General features: G+C 46.2%; 1 protein-coding gene across 1 annotated transcript; it reads right to left on the reverse strand.

Annotated features, from left to right (window-relative positions):
* Window positions 1-19,009: 19,009 nt before the first annotated feature.
* LOC147974943 (uncharacterized) lies at window positions 19,010-19,603 on the reverse strand. Its single transcript, XM_087520214.1, has one exon. The coding sequence runs from the start codon at window positions 19,601-19,603 to the stop codon at window positions 19,010-19,012; it is 594 nt and encodes a 197-aa protein (XP_087376340.1).
* Window positions 19,604-21,396: the final 1,793 nt, after the last annotated feature.

Below are 21,396 nucleotides of genomic sequence, written 5' to 3' on the forward strand. Positions count from 1 at the left end.
AACACAAGTCTGAAATATTTGAAAAGTTCAAAGAATTTCAGAGTGAAGTGGAGAATCATCGTAACAAGAAAATAAAAGTTTCTACGATATGATCGCAGAGGTAAAATATTTGAGTTACGAGTCTAGCCTTCAGTTAAAACAATGTGAAATAGTTTCACTACTCACGCCACCTGGAACACCACAACATAATGGTGTGTCCGAACATCATAACCATACTTTATTAGATGTGGTGCGATCTATGATGTCTCTTACCGATCTACCACTATCGTTTTGGGGTTAAGCATTAAAGACAGCTGCATTCACGTTTAAAAGGGCACCATCTAAGTCCGTTGAGACAACACAATCTGAACTGTGGTTTGGCAAGAAACCAAAGTTGTCGTTTCTTAAAGTTTGGTATTGTGATGCTTATATGAAAAAGTTTCATCCTGATAAGCTCAAACCCAAATCGGAGAAATATGTCTTCATAGGATACCCAAAGGAGACTATTGGGTACACCTTCTATCACAGATCCGAAGGCAAGACATTCGTTGCTAAGAATGGATCCTTTCTAGAGAAGGAGTTTCTCTTGAAAGAAGTGAGTGGAAGGAAAGTAGAACTTGATAAGGTAATTGTACCTTCTCCCTTATTGAAAAGTAGTTTATCACAAGAAATCTGTTCCTGTGACTACTACACCAATTAGTGAGGAAGACTAATGATGATGATCATGTAACTTTAGATCAAGTTAATACCGAATCTCGTAGGTAAACCAGAGTAAGATCCGCACCAAAGTGGTACGGTAATCCTGTTCTGGAAGTCATGTTACTACACCATGACGAACTTGCGAACTATGAGGAAGCGATGATGAGCCTAGATTCCGCGAAATGGCTTGAGGCCATGAAATCTGAAATGAGATCCATGTATGAGAACAAAGTATGGACTTTGATTGACTTGCCTAATGATCGGCGAGCCATTGAGATTAAATGGATCTTCAAGAGGAAGACGGACGCTGATAGTAGTGTTACTATCTACAAAGCTAGAATTGTCGCAAAAAGGTTTTCGATAGGTTCAAGGTGTTGACTATGATGAGAGTTTCTCACTCGCATCTATGATTAAGTCTGTCTGAATCATGTTAGCAATTGCCGCATTTTATGAAATCCAGCAAATGGATGTCAAAACTGCATTCCTGAATGGATTTCTGGAAGAAGAGTTGTATATGATGCAGCCGGAAGGTTTTGTCGATCCAAAAGGAGCTAACAAAGTGTGCAAGCTCCAGCGATCCATTTATGGACTAGTGCAAGCCTCTCGGAGTTGGAATAAACGCTTTGATAGTATGATCAAAGCATATAGTTTTATACAGACTTGCGGTGAAGCCTGTATTTACAAGAAAGTGAGTGGGAGCACTACAGCATTTCTGATAAGTATATGTGAATGACATATTGTTGATCGGAAATAATGTAGAATTATTCTGCAAAGCATAAAGGAGTGTTTTTAAAGAAGTTTTTCAAAGAAAGACCTCGGTGAAGCTGCTTACATATTAAGCATCAAAATCTATAGAGATAGATCAAGACGCTTGATAAGTTTTTTCAATGAGTACATACCTTGACAATATTTTGAAGTAGTTCAAAATGGAACAGTCAAAGAAAGAGTTCTTGGCTGTGTTACAAGGTATGAAATTGAGTAAGACTCAAAGCCTGACCACGCCAGAAGATAGAGAGAGAATGAAAGTCATTCCCTATGCCTTAGCCATAGGTTCTATAAAGTATGCCATGATGTGTACCGGATCTATTGTATACCCTACACTGTGTTAAGCAAGGGAGTACAATAGTGATCTAAGAGTAGATCACTGGACATTGGTCAAAATTATCCTTAGTGGAATAAGGAAATATTTATCGATTATGGAGGTGACAAAAGGTTCGTCGTAAAAAGTTACGTCGATGCAAGTTTTGACACAGATCTAGATGACTCTAAGTCTCGATCTAGATACATATTGAAAGTGGGAGCAATTATCTAGAGTAGCTCCGCGCAGAGCATTGTAGACATAGAATTCGCAAAATACTTACAGATCTGTATGTGACAGACCCGTTGACTAAAATTATCTCACAAGCAAAACATGATCACACCTTAGTACTCTTTGGGTGTTAATCACATAAATTATGTGAACTAGATTATTGACTCTAGTAAACCCTTTGGGTATAGATCACATGACGATGTGAACTATGGGTGTTAATCACATGGTGATGCGAACTCTTAGTGTTGAATCACATGGCGATGAGAACTAGATTATTGACTCTAGTGCAAGTGGGAGACTGAAGGAAATATGCCCTAGAGGCAATAATAAAGTTATTATTTATTTCCTTATATCATGATAAATGTTTATTATTCATGCTAGAATTGTATTAACCAGAAACATAATACATGTGTGAATACATAGACAAACAGAGTGTCACTAGTATGCCTCTACTTGACTAGCTCGTTAATCGAAGATGGTTATGTTTCCTAACCATAAACAAAAGAGTTGTTATTTGATTAACGGGATCACATCATTAGGAGAATGATGTGATTGACATGACCCATTCCATTAGCTTAGCACCCGATCGTTTAGTATGTTGCTATTGCTTTCTTCATGACTTATACATGTTCCTATGACTATGAGATTATGCAACTCCCGTTTGCCGGAGGAACACTTTGTGTGCTACCAAACGTCACAACATAACTGGGTGATTATAAAGGAGCTCTACAGGTGTCTCCAAAGGTACATGTTGGGTTGGCGTATTTCGAGATTAGGATTTGTCACTCCGATTGTCGGAGAGGTATCTCTGGGCCCTCTCGGTAATGCACATCACATAAGCCTTGCAAGCATTGCAACTAATGAGTTAGTTGTGAGATGATGTATTACGGAACGAGTAAAGAGACTTGCCGGTAACGAGATTGAACTAGGTATTAAGATACCGACGATCGAATTTCGGGCAAGTAACATACCGATGACAAAGGGAACAACATATGTTGTTATGCAGTCTGACCGATAAAGATCTTCGTAGAATATGTGGGAGCCAATATGAGCATCCAGGTTCCGCTATTGGTTATTGACTGGAGACGTGTCTCGGTCATGTCTACATTGTTCTCGAACCTGTAGGGTCCGCACGCTTAAGGTTTCAATGACAATTATATTATGAGTTTATGAGTTTTGATGTACCGAAGGAGTTCGGAGTCCCGGATGTGATCACGGACATGACAAGGAGTCTCGAAATGGTCGAGACATAAAGATTGATATATTGGAAGCCTATATTTGGATATCGAAAGTGTTCCGGGTGAAATCGGGATTTTACCGGAGTACCGGGAGGTTACCGGAACCCCCCGGGAGGTATATGGGCCTTAGTGGGCTTTAGTGGAAGAGAGGAGAGGTGGCCAGGGCTGGGCCGCGCGCCCCTCCCCCCTAGTCTGAATAGGACAAGGAGAGGGGGGTGGCGCCCCCCTTCCTTCTCTCTCTCCTCTTTCCCCCTCCCGAATCCTATTCCAACTAGGAAAGGGGGGAATCCTACTCCCGGTGGGAGTAGGACTCCTCCTGGCGCACCCTCCTCCTGGCCGGCCGCACCTCCCCTTGATCCTTTATATACGGGGGCAGGGGGCACCCATAGACACACAAGTTGATCCACGTGATCATATGCTTAGCCGTGTGCGGTGCCCCCTTCCACCATAATCCTCGATAATATTGTAGCGATGCTTAGGCGAAGCCCTGCGACGGTAGTACATCAAGATCGTCACCACGCCGTCGTGCTGACGGAACTCTTCCCCGAGACTTTGCTGGATCGGAGTCCGGGGATCTTCATCGAGCTGAACGTGTGCTAGAACTCGGAGGTGCCGTAGTTTCGTTGCTTGATTGGTCGGGCCGTGAAGACGTACGACTACATCAACCGCGTTGTGCTAATGCTTCCGCTGTCGGTCTACAAGGGTACGTAAATCACACTCTCCCCTCTCGTTGCTATGCATCACCATGATCTTGCGTGTGCGTAGGAATTTTTTTGAAATTACTACGTTCCCCAATAGTGGCACCCCGAATCAGAGCAACCATTTTACCTTGCATTGCCAGCCCAGAGATCGAGTCTGCTGGCAACACACAACAACTTGGTACAGAAAACAACCGCTTTATTGATTCTAGCGGAAACATAGGTTTGATATTACATCAAGTAGCGAGGCCAAGCGACACACACAGTGCGACTGAACAATATGTACATTATTTAATGAACATGAAGGGGCCTCGATCATGATAACTACGCGGCAGCGGAACAACGACAAAGTGGAACTCCATAGCACAAGGACACCGATGTGGACACGATCTAGACACGGGAAGCACTCCGATCCGATACGACTTTCCTGAAATCTGGCATGACACGCCAGGTCAGTACATTGAATGTACCTGCAAGCTCACGGCAAGCATACGCATAATGGCAAAGAATATCATGACAATTAATCTGGTTTAATGCAATGCATGACATATTACTGATGTGGTGATAAATCAACTTATGCACCGAGTCCCACGGACTCTCTTACCGGACGGGCTACCTCGTAACCAAACAGTGATCATACCCGGATCACAAACGAAACCAACACTTTGGTTCCCGCAACGATCATCTTCAAGATCTCACAAATCATCACATAACCAGTGCCAGACATAAAAATTTAGTGTGCAAGATTACATATTAATGTTGATCCATGGTGTGACTTACTCACGAGCTATGTACATAACTGAGGACATGGCTATCGATAGATTTAAATACACTCTATAGAGGTAGCGCACTTTACCCACACCACGGAACCCATGGCCTCGTCTTCCCATTCGGGTGGACCAACGGCATTCCGACAGAACCCTCCCATCCCCATGGTGAAGAGCTCGGATAGATGTATCCTTTCTGAAGCATTTCATCAAGCTGTTTCTTTAATTCCACTAATTCTGATGAAGGCATCCGATAATACTTCTTGTATAATGGTGAGGTCTCGGGCACGAGATCAATTGCAAACTCAAGCTCCCGGTCTGGCGGCATTCCTGGTAATTCCTTAGGGAATACATCTGGAAACTCACTGACCACAGGAATTAATTCCAATTCTTCAGCTACAACGGTGAAGACCATTTCTTTCTTGGGTATGCTCCTCTGGGCATAGAATTTTGTGGTCCGACATTCCTGACTTGTCAAGGTGACTTCTCTGGTCGCACAGTTGATGCATACTTGATATTGGGTTAACCAGTTCATTCCCAAAATAATATCCAACTTGGCAGACTTGATGACTATCAAGGAAGTTGGAAATTTGACTCCCTTGATATCAATTTCCAAATTACGGCAGAACAGATTGCTTTTGAGAACGGATCCCGGGGATTGTACAATCATACTTTTTTCCCAAAATCGAGCAATAAAACTTGTTTTGGGCAACAAAACTTCGCGAAATAAAAGAGTGGGAAGCCCCAGAGTCAAATAAAATTATTGCAGTATGCTATTAACATAAAACTACCAATGACGACTTCCGGGTCCTCTTGGGCTTCATCCGCGAGAGGTGGTGAACTTGCCCTTGGATGGTCCTCTGGACAGAGTAGGGTCCCATGTGATTGACTTGCGGCCTGAATGGGGCATTTGGCTTGCCGTTCTTGGGGCACTGCCTGGCATAATGTTCGACTTTCCCACAATTAAAGCAGGAATTGTTGCGCTGGCATTCTTTGCGCACCGAGCTGGTCACAACATTCTTGACTTGAGTAGTGGTCTTGTTAACATTCTGCTGCCAATTGGGTTTGTACTCAACCTGACTCTGCTGCCAAGTATGAGCCTTCTGCACTGGTTGTCCATCCTTCTTAGGCTCAAATTTGCGCTTGTAATCATTATTAGCAGGTGTTGGGGAACGTAGCAGAATTTAAAATTTTTCTACGCATCACCAAGATCAATCTATGGAGTTATCTAGCAACGAGGGAAAGGGGAGTGCATCTACATACCCTTGTAGATCGCGAGCGGAAGCGTTCAAGAGAACGGGGTTGATGGAGTCGTACTCGTCGTGATCCAAATCACCGATGGCCTAGCACCGAACGGATGGCACCTCCGCATTCAACACACATACGGTTGGGGAGACGTGTCCTCCTTCTTGATCCAGCAAGGGGGAAGGAGAGGTTGATGGAGATCCAGCAGCACGACGGCGTGCTGGTGGAAGCAATGACGATCTCGGCAGGGCTTCGCCGAGCTCAGCGAGAGGGAGAGGTGTCACGGGAGGGAGAGGGAGACGCCAGGGGCTAGGGTGCTGCTGCCCTCCCTCCCCCCACTATATATAGGACCCCTAGGGGGGCGCCGGCCCTAGGAGATGGGATCTCCAAGGGGGGCAGCGGCCAAGGGGGGTGACTTGCCCCCCAAGCCAAGTGGGGCGCCCCCACCCCTAGGGTTTCCAACCCTAGGCGCAGGGGGAGGCCCAAGGGGGGCGCACCAGCCCATCAGGGGCTGGTTTGTAACACCCCGGATGTAACTTTCCCTATTTGTACTCCAACTCTTGCTGTTTCCGGCGTTAAGTTATATTTATTTCCTTGGGTTCGGTTTCTTTGTCTCCGTGTGTTGTTGTATTTGTCATGCATCTCATATCATGTCATCATGTGCATTGCATTTGCATACGTGTTCGTCTCATGCATTCGAGCATTTTCCCCGTTGTCCGTTTTGCATTCCGGCGCTTCGTTCTCCTCCGCTGGTCATTTCTAGCTTTCTTTCGTGTGTGGGGATTAAACATTTCCGGATTGGACCGAGACTTGCCAAGCGGCCTTGGTTTACTACCGGTAGACCGCCTGTCAAGTTTCGTACCATTTGGACTTCGTTTGATACTCCAACGGTTAACCGAGGGACCGAAAAGGCCTCATGTGTGTTGCAGCCCAACACCTCTCCAATTTGGCCCAAAACCCACCTAACTCTGCTCCATATTCTAGAGCGTTCGATCACGATCGCGTGGCCGAAAACCGCACCTCATTTGGACTCTCCTAGCTCCCTCTATGCCTATTTATAGCCCCTCCTCTGAAATCTCGGGTTCATTTCGTCCCTAACCCTAGATCCAGTCGTCCTCTCGCGCGTCGGACATATTCCCGCCGACGGACATTGTCCGGTCCGCCTCCCGCCGCCGCGTGTCACGCCGGCATTGGACCGCGCCGCCGCCCCACCTCGTCATCGCCACCCGCCTCCACCGGCTCGCCCGCGCCGCACGAGCACGTCGCCGGCTCCGCCGCCTCGCCGCCCAGCGCCCTCACCGCCGCGCCCCTCGCGCTCGCCGCCATCGACAGCCGCCCGCCGGAGCCGCGACCCGCCGCCTACTCCGGCCGCCGCCAAGCCGCGCCACGCCGGCGAGCTCGCCGTTCGGCCTCGCCCCACCGCCATTCTTCCTCGGCTCGCCGCCGCCGCTACAGTGACCGGGAGGATCCAGATCTGGATCGGGGTGAACAGTAACCCTAGGTCATTTTTTTTCCTAAGTCCCGAAATTCTTGATCCATATGCTCCTGTTCGAGGCCCCGTAACTTTGCATCCATAGCTCCGATTCATGCATATAGCATATCAAAATGTTCATCCCAGAGAGTACATCATTTCATTCCATTGCATCATTTTCATTTGACCTCATCTTGATGCCCGAAATGCTGTTAGAAGAGGGCTACTTGAGTTAATTGTCAGATCTGCTACTCCGTTTAGCACTTTTGTCATTTTTGCCATGATTATTGTGTGCATGCTATGCCCGTGAGTTCTACATGTGTTTTGTTAAGGGTTTTGTCATCTCTCCAGAGGTGCAACCCATGTATTTTTAGGATGTGTGTGGTGACTTGTGCAAGCTTGCAAAGTGGTGCACTTGCTAATTCTGTTTTCAGGGACTTAGTAATTTCACTAAGTCCTGGGATTGTTTATCTCACGATGCCTTATGTTCTTGTTGTTTCCTAGTGATCCATGCCTCTTTTGAGGATGGTCAGTAAGGGAGTTTTGTTAATATTGTAGTGATCTATCGATCCATGTCTTTGTTTGCAATTATGGAGCACCCTAGCTTGAGTCAATCGAGCTCTACTTTTGCTTCGTTGCGAATCTGGGCAGATCGTCAACTTGTTTCCGATTTTGCCGATGTTATTGTAGTTGATCCGTGCATGATATGCCATTGTTCTTGCCATGTCTAGCTTGCATTTTGTGCCTTCTTAAGGGATGTATACTTGTCTTGTCATGACTTGCACCATGGTGAGTGCATCGAGCTCGTAAACATGCCTTCGTGAGTTATGTTTCAGCATGTCCCAGTTTTCACTGTCTGAAAACTGATTATGTTTTTGCTATGTTCGTGGGCTTGTTAGTATATTTTGTGATCCCTTTTGGCTCAAGGTCACTAAGGGACTTTTGTTAAGATTGTTGAGTAGCTCCATGCCATGTCTTTCTTTGTCATGTTCAGGTCCTGTAACATGTTGTTTTGTCGCTTCGAAGAGGGCTATATGATCTGAAATTCCAGACAGGTGTTAATTTCACTAAGTCTGAGATCTGTTTTACCATTTGCGTTTTTGCCATGCTTGTTTGAACCTCCTAATAGATGAATTGGCCGTAGCTCAGTGCTAGACTTTTGTTAAGAATCTTGTGTGCATCCCTGCCATTTATTTTGTTGTCATGTTTGGGTGCTGTAGCATGTTCATTTCATTGCATTTAGATGCCTACTTGCTGTAAATCGCAGACCGGTGTCATTTTTGAATCGCTTGCCATTTCCAAACCGTAACTCCGATTCCGGCGTTCTTTATATCGTTTTCAAGCGATTTCATCTCATCTTTCCAGTGGCACACTTGGTTTTCCAAGTTGAGGCCAGGTTCATGCATTTCCTGTCATATCTTGCATTTTGCATCCCGCATCGCATCCCGCATAGCATATCATCTTTGCATCGTAGTGTTGGAGTTTGCACGTGGTTGATTGTATCCTTGTTGCTTGTTGTCTTGTTTGGGTAGAGCCGGGAGACGAGTTCGCTAATGAGGAGCCCGTTGAGTTTGCTTTTGAGGATCCAGTCAACTCTGACAATTGTGCAGGCAAGATGATCATACCCTCGAAATCACTACTATCTTTGCTATGCTAGTTTGCTCGCTCTTTGCTATGCCATTGCTACGATATCTACCACTTGCTTGAAAGCCTCCCAAATTGCCATGTCAAACCTCTAACCCACCATTGTCCTAGCAAACCGTTGATTGGCTATGTTACCGCTTTGCTCAGCCCCTCTTATAGCGTTGCTAGTTGCAGGTGAAGATTGGAGGCCGTTCCTTGTTGGAACATCTTTTATTTACTTGTTGGGATATCATTATATTGCCATGTTATCTTAATGCATCTATATACTTGGTAAAGGGTGGAAGGCTCGGCCTCTCGCCTAGTGTTTTGTTCCACTCTTGCCGCCCTAGTTTCCGTCATATCGGTGTTATGTTCCCGGATTTTTGCGTTCCTTACGCGGTTGGGTTATAATGGGAAACCCTTGATAGTTCGCCTTGATTAAAGCTTTTCCAGCAATGCCCAACCTTGGTTTTACCATTTGCCACCTAGCCTTTTTTTTCTTGGGTTACCGGAGCCCAAGGGTCATCTTATTTTTAACCCCCCCGGGCCAGTGCTCCCTCTGAGTGTTGGTCCGAACCGGGCAGCCTGCGGGGCCACCTCGGGGAAACTTGAGGGTTGGTTTTACTCGTAGCTTGACCTATCTGAGTGTGCCCTGAGAACGAGATATGTACAGCTCCTATCAGGATTTGTCGGCACATTCGGGCGGTGTTGCTGGTCTTGTTTTAACTTGTCGAAGTGTCTTGAATTACCGAGATACCGAGTCTGATCGGAACGTCTTGGGAGGAGGTCTATTCCTTCATTGACCGTGAGAGCTTTTCATGGGCTAAGTTGGGACACCCCTGCAGGGATTGAACTTTCGAAAGCCGTGCCCGCAGTTATGGGCAGATGGGAATTTGTTAATGTCCGGTTGTAGATAACTTGAACCTTAATTAATTAAAATGAATCAACTGAGTGAGTTACCTTGATGGCCTCTTCTCGGCGGAGTCTGGGAAGTGGACACGGTGTTGGAGTAATGTTTGCGCAGGATATTCTCTATTTTCTCGCCCGCGCTTGCCTCCTCTTCTCGCTCTCTTTTGCGAATAAGTTAGCCACCATACTTGCTAGTCGCTTGCTGCAGCTCCACTCATATTTTACCTTGCCATACCTATAAGCTTAAATAGTCTTGATCGCGAGGGTGCGAGATTGCTGAGTCCCTGTGGCTCACAGATTACTATTACACCAGATGCAGGGCCTGATGATTCCGCTCCAGGAGACGCGTATGAGCTCAAGTGGGAGTTCGATGAAGACTCTCAACGATACTACGTTTCCTTTCCCGATGATCAGTAGTGGTGCCCAGTTGGGGGTGATTGGGACCGTGTGGCATGTTGGGTTCTCTTTTATTTTGGCGCCGTAGTCGGGCCATGAGTGTTTGGGATGATGTAATGTTATTTATGTACTTGATTGACGTGGCGAGTGTAAGCCAACTATGTTATCTCCCTTTTATTTATCATATTACATGGGATGTTCTGAAGATTGCCTAACTTGCGACATATGCCTTCAATGCGATTATGTCTCTAAGTCGTGCCTCAACATGTGGGAGCTATAGTCGCATCGAGGGTGTTACAAGTTGGTAATCAGAGCCTTCCCCGACCTTAGGAGCCCCATTGCTTGATCGTTTTTATCGGCCGAGTTGTGTCTAGAAAGTGTTTTGAGTCATTTAGGAATTATATATCGGAGAGTTTAGGAATTCTTTTTACTTCCCAGTCTCCTCATCGCTCTGGTAAGGCATCCTGACGTAGAGTTTTGACTCTTCTCTTCTCAAATTTTCACTAAAATTTTTTTAGGATCACGTGGGTATCTTGGAATCGTTCCGATGGTTTTATGATGAGAACATTGTCTTGGTGCCTCCTGTCAGGGGTTTAGTGGAAGTGTCCCGGGGAGTTGAGCTCTGAGGTGTTGTCATCATAATTTTATCGTTGCAGTTCTGGAATACCTGAGTTTAGTACGCCGACATCGAAAATCTCTTTTATGCAGTTCGTTGGTGAGATAACCTCGACGCCACCCAGTACTGGGGCGGGAGTTCGGGAGTATTGCCATAACTTGTATAACGGATGCTTTTCGAAGGTTGAGGTAGATGGTTTCCGAAGGTTTCTTGGTTATGTGTTGAAGGATGGATACAGCTGGATGTAGGATTTGCTAGTTTGGGTGAGATATTATGCTTCCCCTGTATCCCCAGCACCTGATTGCATAACCGGAAAGGTTCGGGAGTTTCATAGGTGGGAATTCTAGTAGCTCTAGTTCTTCTTCCACGGATATTGGTTTGAGATTGGGGTTTCTTACCGATTATTTGTTCTTGATCCGTACCTTGTTGATTTATTTCTTGATCCGTATCCCAATACCTCGTTCAATCTCGTTTCCGGCAAGTCACTTTACTCGTACCGTAATGCATGATCCCGTGATCAACCACTTGGTCACATTGAGCTCATTATGATGATGCATTACCGAGTGGACCCAGAGATACCTCTCCGTCATACGGAGTGACAAATCCCAGTCTCGATTCGTGCCAACCCAATAGACACTTTCGGAGATACCCGTAGTGCACCTTTATAGTCACCCAGTTACGTTGTGACGTTTGGCACACCCAAAGCACTCCTACGGTATCCGGGAGTTGCACAATCTCATGGTCTAAGGAAATGATACTTGACATTTGGAAAAGCTCTAGCAAACGAACTACACGATCTTTGAGCTATGCTTAGGATTGGGTCTTGTCCATCACATCATTCTCCTAATGATGTGATCCTATTATCAATGACATCCAATGTCCATAGTTAGGAAACCATGACAATCCTTTGATCAATGAGCTAGTCAACTAGAGGCTCACTAGGGACGTGTTGTGGTCTATGTATTCACACATGTATTACGATTTCCGGATAACACAATTATAGCATGAACAATAGACAATTATCATGAACAAGGAAATATAATAATAACCATTTTATTATTGCCTCTAGGGCATATGTCTGACAGTCCCCCACTTGCACTAGAGTCAATAATCTAGTTACATTGTGATGAATCGAACACCCATAGAGTTCTGGTGTTGATCATGTTTTGCTCTAGGGAGAGGTTTAGTCAACGGATTTGCTACATTCAGGTCCGTATGTACTTTACAAATATCTATGTCTCCATTTTGAACACTTTCATGAATGGAGTTGAAGCGACGCTTGATATGCCTGGTCTTCCTGTGAAACCTGGGCTCCTTGGCAAGGGAAATAGCTCCAGTGTTGTCACATAAGAGAGTCATCAGGCCCGCCGCATTGGGAATGACTCCTAGGTCGGCAATGAACTCCTTCACCCAGTATGCTTCTCGTGCTGCCTCCGAGGCTGCCATGTACTCCGCTTCACATGTAGATCCCGCCACAACGCTCTGCTTGCAACTGCACCAGCTTACTACCCCACCATTCAAAATATACACGTATCCGGTTTGTGACTTGGAGTCATCCAGATCTGTGTCGAAGCTAGCATCGACATAACCCTTTACGACGAGCTCTTCGTCACCTCCATAAACGAGAAACATATCCTTAGTCCTCTTCAGGTACTTCAGGATATTCTTGACCGCTGTCCGGTGTTCCATGCTGGGATTACTTTGGTACCTTCCTACCAAACTTACGTCAAGGTTTACATCAGGTCTGGTACACAGCATAGCATACATGATAGACCCTATGGCCAAGGCATAGGGGACGACACTCATCTTTTCTCTATCTTCTGCCGTGGTCGGGCATTGAGCCGTGGTCAATCTCGTACCATGCAACACAGGCAAGAACCCCTTCTTTGACTGATCCATATTGAACTTCTTCAATATCTTGTCAAGGTACGTACTCTGCGAAAGACCAATGAGGCGTCTCGATCTATCTCTATAGATCTTGATGCCTAATATGTAAGCAGCTTCTCCAAGATCCTTCATTGAAAAACACTTGTTCAAGTAGGCCTTTATGCTTTCCAAGAATTCTATATCATTTCCCATCAACAGTATGTCATCCACATACAATATGAGAAATGCTACATAGCTCCCACTCACTTTCTTGTAAATGCAGGCTTCTCCATAAGTCTGCGTAAACCCAAATGCTTTGATCGTCTCATCAAAACGAATGTTCCAACCCCGAGATGCTTGCACCAGCCCATAAATCGAGCGTTGGAGCTTGCACACCTTGTCAGCATTCTTAGGATCGACAAAACCTTCCGGCTGCATCATATACAATTCTTCCTTAAGGAAACCATTAAGGAATGCCGTTTTGACGTCCATTTGCCATATCTCATAATCATATAATGCGGCAATTGCTAACATGATTCGGACGGACTTCAGCTTCACTACGGGTGAGAAAGTCTCATCGTAGTCAACCCCTTGAACTTGTCGATAACCCTTAGCAACAAGCCAAGCTTTATAGATGGTTACATTACCATCCGCGTCTGTCTTCTTCTTAAAGATCCATTTATTTGCTATGGCTCGCCGATCATTGGGCAAGTCAGTCAAAGTCGATACTTCGTTTTCATACATGGATCTTATCTCGGATTTCATGGCTTCCAACCATTTGTCGGAATCTGGGCCCGCCATCGCTTCTTCATAGTTCGAAGGTTCACCATTGTCTAACAACATGATTTCCAGGACAGGGTTGCCGTACCACTCTGGTGAGGAACGTGTCCTTGTGGACCTACGGAGTTCAGTAGCAACTTGATCTGAAGTTTCATGATCATCATCATTAACTTCCTCTCTAGTCGGCGCAGGCACCTCAGGAACATTTTCTTGAGCTGCGCCACTCTCCGGTTCAAGAGGCAATACTTCATCAAGTTCTACTTTCCTCCCACTTACTTCTTTCGAGAGAAACTCTTTCTCTAGAAAGGATCCATTCTTGGCAACAAAGACCTTGCCTTCAGATCTGAGGTAGAAGGTATACCCAATAGTTTCTTTAGGGTATCCTATGAAGACGCATTTTTCCGATTTGGGTTCGAGCTTTTCAGGTTGAAGTTTCTTGACATAAGCATCGCATCCCCAAACTTTTAGAAACGACAGCTTAGGTTTCTTCCCAAACCATAATTCATACGGTGTCGTCTCAACGGATTTCGACGGAGCCATATTTAAAGTGAATGCGGCAGTCTCTAAAGCATAGCCCCAAAATGACAGCGGTAGATCGGTAAGAGACATCATAGATCGCACCATATCCAATAGAGTGCGATTATGACGTTCAGACACACCATTACGCTGAGGTGTTCCAGGCGGCGTGAGTTGTGAAACTATTCCACATTTCCTTAAGTGCGTGCCAAATTCGTGACTCAAGTATTCTCCCCCACGATCTGATCACAAGAACTTGATTTTTCTGTCACATTGATTCTCAACCTCACTCTGAAATTCCTTGAACTTTTCAAAGGTCTCAGACTTGTGTTTCATTAAGTAGACATACCCATATCTACTCAAGTCATCAATGAGGGTGAGAACATAACGATAGCCACCGCGAGCCTCAACACTCATTGGACCGCACACATCAGTATGTATGATTTCCAATAAGTTGGTTGCTCGCTCCATTGTTCCTGAGAACGGAGTCTTGGTCATTTTACCCATGAGGCATGGTTCGCACGTGTCAAATGATTCATAATCAAGAGACTCCAAAAGTCCATCTGCATGGAGCTTCTTCATGCGTTTGACACCTATGTGACCAAGGAGGCAGTGCCACATGTATGTGGGACTATCATTATCAACCTTACATCTTTTGGTATTCACACTATGAATATGTGTAACATTACGCTCGAGATTCATTAAGAATAAACCATTCACCAGCGGAGCATGACCATAAAACATATCTCTCATATAAATAGAACAACCATTATTCTCGGATTTAAATGAGTAGCCGTCTCGAATTAAATGAGATCTTGATACAATGTTCATGCTCAAAGCTGGCACTAAATAACAATTATTGAGGTTTAAAACTAACCCCGTAGGTAAATGTAGAGGTAGCGTGCTGACGGCGATCACATCGACCTTGGAACCATTCCCGACGCGCATCGTCACCTCGTCCTTCGCCAGTCTCCGCTTATTCCGCAACTCCTGCTTTGAGTTACAAATGTGAGCAACCGCACCGGTATCAAATACCTAGGAGCTACTACGAGTACTGGTAAGGTACACATCAATTACATGTATATCACATATACCTTTAGTGTTGCCGGCCTTCTTGTCCGCTAAGTATTTGGGGCAGTTCCGCTTCCAGTGAGCACTTCCCTTGCAATAAAAACACTCAGTCTCGGGCTTGGGCCCATTCTTTGGCTTCTTCCCGGCAGCTTGCTTACCGGGCACGGCAACCCCCTTGCCGTCCTTCTTGAAGTTCTTCTTACCCTTGCCTTTCTTAAACTTAGTGGTTTTATTCACCATCAACACTTGATGTTCCTTTTTGATCTCCACCTCCGTTGATTTCAGCATTGAATATACCTCAGGAATGGTCTTTTCCATCCCCTGCATATTGAAGTTCATCACAAAGCTCTTGTAGCTCGGTGGAAGCGACTGAAGGATTCTGTCAATGACTGCGTCATCCGGGAGATTAACTCCCAGCTGAGTCAAGTGGTTATGCAATCCAGACATTTTGAGTTTGTGCTCACTGATAGAACTATTTTCCTCCATCTTACAACTGAAGAACTTGTCAGAGACTTCATATCTCTCGATCCAGGCATGAGCTTGGAAAACCATTTTCAGCTCTTCGAACATCTCATATGCTCCGTGTTGCTCAAAATGCTTTTGGAGCCCCGGTTCTAAGCTGTAAAGCATGCCGCACTGAACGAGGGAGTAATCATCAGCACGTGACTACCAAGCGTTCATAACGTCTTGGTTCTCTGGGATGGGTGCGTCACCTAGCGGTGCTTCTAGGACATAATCTTTCTTGGCAGCTATGAGGATGATCCTCAGGTTTTGGACCCAGTCCGTATAGTTGCTGCCATCATCTTTCAACTTGGTTTTCTCTAGGAATGCGTTGAAGTTGAGGGAAACATTAGCGTGGGCCATTTGATCTACAAGACATAATGTAAAGATTTTAGACTAAGTTCAATATAATTAAGTTCATCTAATCAAATTATTCAATGAACTCCCACTCAGATAGGCATCCCTCTAGTCATCTAAGTGAAACATGATCCGAGTCAACTAGGACGTGTCTGATCATCATGTGAGACGGACTAGTCAACATCGGTGAACATCTTCATGTTGATCGTATCTTCTATACGACTCATGCTCGACCTTTCGGTCTTCCGTGTTTCGAGGCCATGTCTGTACATGCTAGGCTCGTCAAGTCAACCTAAGTGTATTGCGTGTGTAAATCTGGCTTACACCCGTTGTATTCGAACGTTAGAATCTATCACACCCGATCATCACGTGGTGCTTCGAAACAACGAACCTTCGCAACGGTGCACAGTTAGGGGGAACACTTTCTTGAAATTATTACGAGGGATCATCTTATTTAAGCTACCATCGTCCTAAGCAAATAAGATGTAAAACATGATAAACATCACATGCAATCAAATAGTGACATGATATGGCCAATATCATTTGCTCCTTTTGATCTCCATCTTCGGGGCTCCATGATCATCGTTGTCACCGGCATGACACCATGATCTCCATCATCGTGTCTTCTTGAAGTTGTGTCGTCATCTATTACTTCTACTACTATGGCTAATGCTTTAGCAATAAAGTAAAGTAATTACATGACGTTTATGTTGACACGCAGGTCATAAATAAATTAAGACAACTCCTATGGCTCCTGCCGGTTGTCATACTCATCGACATGCAAGTCGTGATTCCTATTACAAGAACATGATCAATCTCATACATCACATATATCATTCATCACATCCTTTTGGCCATATCACATCACACGGCACATGCTGCAAAAACAAGTTAGACGTCCTCTAATTGTTGTTGCAAGTTTTTACGTGGCTGCTATAGGTTTCTAGCAAGAACGTTTCTTACCTATGCCAAAACCACAACGTGATATGCAAATTTCTATTTACCCTTCATAAGGACCCTTTTCATCAAATCCGATCCGACTAAAGTGGGAGAGACAAACACCCGCTAGCCACCTTATGCAACTAGTGCATGTCAGTCGGTGGAACCAGTCTCACGTAAGCGTACGTGTAAGGTCGGTCCGGGCCGCTTCATCCCACGATGCCGCCGAATCAAATAAGACTAGTAACGGCAAGTAAATTGACAATATCAACGCCCACAACTGCTTTGTGTTCTACTTGTGCATATAAACTACGCATAGACCTAGCTCATGATGCCACTGTTGGGGAACGTAGTAGAATTTAAAATTTTTCTACGCATCACCAAGATCTTATGGAGTTATCTAGCAACGAGGGAAAGGGGAGTGCATCTACATACCCTTGTAGATCGCAAGCGGAAGCGTTCAAGAGAACGGGGTTGATGGAGTCGTACTCGTCGTGATCCAAATCACCGATGACCTAGCGCCGAACGGACGGCACCTCCGCGTTCAACACATGTACGGTTGGGAAGACGTCTCCTCCTTCTTGATCCACAAGGGGGAAGGAGAGGTTGATGGAGATCCGGCAGCACGACGGCGTGGTGGTGGAAGCAACGGCGATCTCGGCAGGGCTTCGCCGAGCTCAGCGAGAGGGAGAGGTGTCACGGGAGGGAGAGGGAGGTGCCAGGGGCTAGGGTGTGGCTGCCCTCCCTCCCCCCACTATATATAGGACCCCTAGGGGGGGCGCCGGCCCTAGGAGATGGGATCTCCAAGGGGGGCGGCGGCCAAGGGGGGTGACTTGCCCCCCAAGCCAAGTGGGACGGCCCCCACCCCTAGGGTTTCCAACCCTAGGCGCAGGGGGAGGCCCAAGGGGGGCGCACCAGCCCATCAAGGCTGGTTCCCCTCCCAGTTCAGCCCATGGGGCCCTCCGGGATAGGTGGCCCCACCCGGTGGACCCCCGGGACCCTTCCGGTGGTCACGGGGCAATACCGGTGACCCCCGAAACTTTCCCGATGGCCGAAACTGGACTTCCTATATATAATTCTTCACCTCCGGACCATTCCGGAACTCCTCGCGATGTTCGGGATCTCATCCGGGACTCCGAACAACTTTCGGGGTACCACATATTAATATCTCAACAACCCTATCGTCACCGAACCTTAAGTGTGTAGACCCTACGGGTTCGGGAGACAAGCAGACATGACCGAGACGACTCTCCAGTCAATAACCAACAGCGGGATCTGGATACCCATGTTGGCTCCCACATGCTCCTCGATGATCTCATCGGATGAACCACGATGTCGTGGATTCAATCAATCCCGTATACAATTCCCTTTGTCAATCGGTACATTACTTGCCCGAGACTCGATCATCGGTATCCCAATACCTCGTTCAATCTCGTTTCCGGCAAGTCACTTTACTCGTACCATAATGCATGATCCCGTGATCAACCACTTGGTCACATTGAGCTCATTATGATGATGCATTACCGAGTGGGCCCAGAGATACCTCTCCGTCATACGGAGTGACAAATCCCAGTCTCGATTCGTGCCAACCCAACAAACACTTTCGGAGATACCCATAGTGCACCATTATAGTCACCCAGTTACGTTGTGACGTTTGGCACACCCAAAGCACTCCTATGGTATGCTGGAGTTGCATAATCTCATGGTCTAAGGAAATGATACTTGACATTTGGAAAAGCTCTAGCAAATGAACTACACGATCTTTGAGCTATGCTTAGGATTGGGTCTTGTCCATCACATCATTCTCCTAATGATGTGATCCTATTATCAATGACATCCAATGTCCATAGTCAGGAAACCATGACTATCTTTTGATCAACGAGCTAGTCAACTAGAGGCTCACTAGGAACGTGTTGTGGTCTATGTATTCACACATGTATTACGATTTCCGGATAACACAATTATAGCATGAACAATAGACAATTATCATGAACAAGGAGATATAATAATAACCATTTTATTATTGCCTCTAGGGCATATTTCCAACAGCAGGCCTGTTGTCGTGCACGATCTTGTGTTCCCTTTCTATGATGAGGGCTTTGTTTACCAGAGTTTGGAAATCTGGGAAATCAAACATACCGAGAGTGCATCTGGGGTGTTGGTTCAGTCCTCCAAGAAATCTATCAATCTTCCTTTCTTCTTTGGCCACATCATAGAGAGAATAACGGGCCAAATGGTTGAACTTGTGTAGGTACTCACTTACTGATAGGCTTCCTTGTGTGAGAGCGAGAAATTCGCGCTGGTTGACCTTCATAATACCGGCGGGAATATGGTACTTGCAGAAATGGTCCTTGAATTTAGTCCAAGTAATTTCTTCGTCCACAGGCCACATAGCCTTAGCATTATCCCACCATATAGCGGTAGCTCCTTCAAGATAATGTGTAGCGAATGGAACCTCATCAGCTTCTTCAGTGTGAGCAATCTCAACCTTCCTCTCAATAGTCCTTAACCAATCGTCGACTTCCAAAGGATCGATAACTTGACTGAAACTGGGAGGCTTGGTCCTCTGAAATTCTGACAGCTTGGAGTGATGACCATTCTGATTTCCATTCTGCCTAACCATAGCTTGCACACTTTTCAACAGCTCAATCAGATCGTTGTTCCTTCTTTCTTCAAACATATGCATGATTTGCTCAGTGGATGGTGGATGTGGCGGTGGTGGTGGATATGGCTCGGGGGAATGTCATGCATGTCTTGCTGAGTGACGAACAGGGACATCCTCACAAGCGTGGCTGCTGCTGCCTCCTCGCGTCATCCTATTGTTCATTTTCCCAATATAAAGCAACTGAGATGAGAAATATCCAAAAATGGGAAGAAAAGCCAGCGACAAGCTGAAAGAAAGCAGCGAAAAAGAAATCAAGGCAAATAATAAAAAGGTTCCAACATAATTATACATAGACTCTTACATGAAAAGTAAACATCATGACGGGTTCGACTACCCTCATACATGAAACTAAGCATCATGACACGTACGACTACATTGGTACATCAACCTCATGATGACTGCAGATACTCTAACGATCTAGTGCTCGACTGGTGCTGCGGGATCCTCTCCTGAGCCGGGCTCAGATCCTGAGCTGATAGTGGAAACCTCCAGGTTAAAAGTTAGACGATGACACTTGTTGGGGATCGTTGCAGAAATTAAAAAATTTCTACGCATCACCAAGATCAATCTATGGAGAGACTAGCAACGAGAGAGAGGGGAGTGCATCTTCATACCCATGAAGATCGCGAGGTGGCAGCGTTGCAAGAACGCGGTTGGAGGAGTCGTACACACAGCGATTCAGATTGCGGTCGATTTTGATCTAAGCGTTGAACAGCGGCGCCTCCGCGTTTAACACACGTGCATCCCGGTGACGTCTCCCGCGCCTTGATCCATCAAGGAGGAGGGAGAGGTTGGGGAAGACAACGCCAGCAGCAACACGACGGTGTGGTGGTGGTGGACCTGCGTGGTTTCCTGCAGGGCTTCGCCAAGCACTGCGAAGAACGAGGATGTTGAGAGGTAGGGCTGCGCCGAGAGAGAGAGAGACTCGTGTCTTTGGCAGCCCCAAAACCCCCACTATTTATAGGAGGAGGGGAGGAGGGTGTGCCTCCTCTAGGGTTCCCACCCCTAGGGGTGGCGGCAGCCCTAGATAGGATGGAGGGGGGCAGCCAAGAGGGGGAGAGAGGGGGGCGCGCCCTAGGGTGGGCCTTAGGCCCATCTACGCCTAGGGTTTCCCCCTTTCCCCTCCTAGCTGTGCCTTGGGCCCTGGTGGGAGGCGCACCAGCCCACTCAGGGGCTGGTCCCTTCCCACTCTTGGCCCATGCAAGCCTCTGGGGCTGGTGGCCCCTCCTGGTGGACCCCCGGAACCCTCCGGTGGTCCCGGTACAGTACCGGTGACGCCCGAAACACTTCCTGTGGTCAAAACCTCACTTCCTATATATCATTCTTTACCTCCGGACCATTCCGGAACTCCTCGTGACGTCCGGGATCTCATCCGGGACTCCGAACAACATTCGGTAACCACGTACAAACTTTCCCTATAACCTTAGCATCATCGAACCTTAAGTGTGTAGACCCTACGGGTTCAAGAGGCATGCAGACATGACCGAGACATCTCTCTAGTCAATAACCAACAGCGGGATCGGGATACCCATGTTGGCTCCTACATGTTCCACGATGATCTTATCAGATGAACCACGATGTCGAGGATTCAATCAATCCCATATACAATTCCCTTCATATACCGGTATGATACTTGCCCGAGATTCAATCGTCGGTATTCCTATACCTTGTTCAATCTCGTTACCGACAAGTCTCTTTTTCTCGATCTGTAACACATCATCCCATGATCAACTCCTTGATCACATTGATCT

The sequence above is a fragment of the Triticum urartu genome, chromosome 4A (assembly GCF_056163025.1).
Source record: "Triticum urartu cultivar PI428250 chromosome 4A, HENAU_Tu73, whole genome shotgun sequence".
Lineage (NCBI taxonomy): Eukaryota > Viridiplantae > Streptophyta > Magnoliopsida > Poales > Poaceae > Triticum > Triticum urartu.

Coding starts and splice junctions, on each gene's coding strand:
- LOC147974943 (XM_087520214.1), bottom strand. CDS start 19,603: ATGGTTAGGCAGAATGGAAATCAGAATGGTCATCACTCCAAGCTGTCA.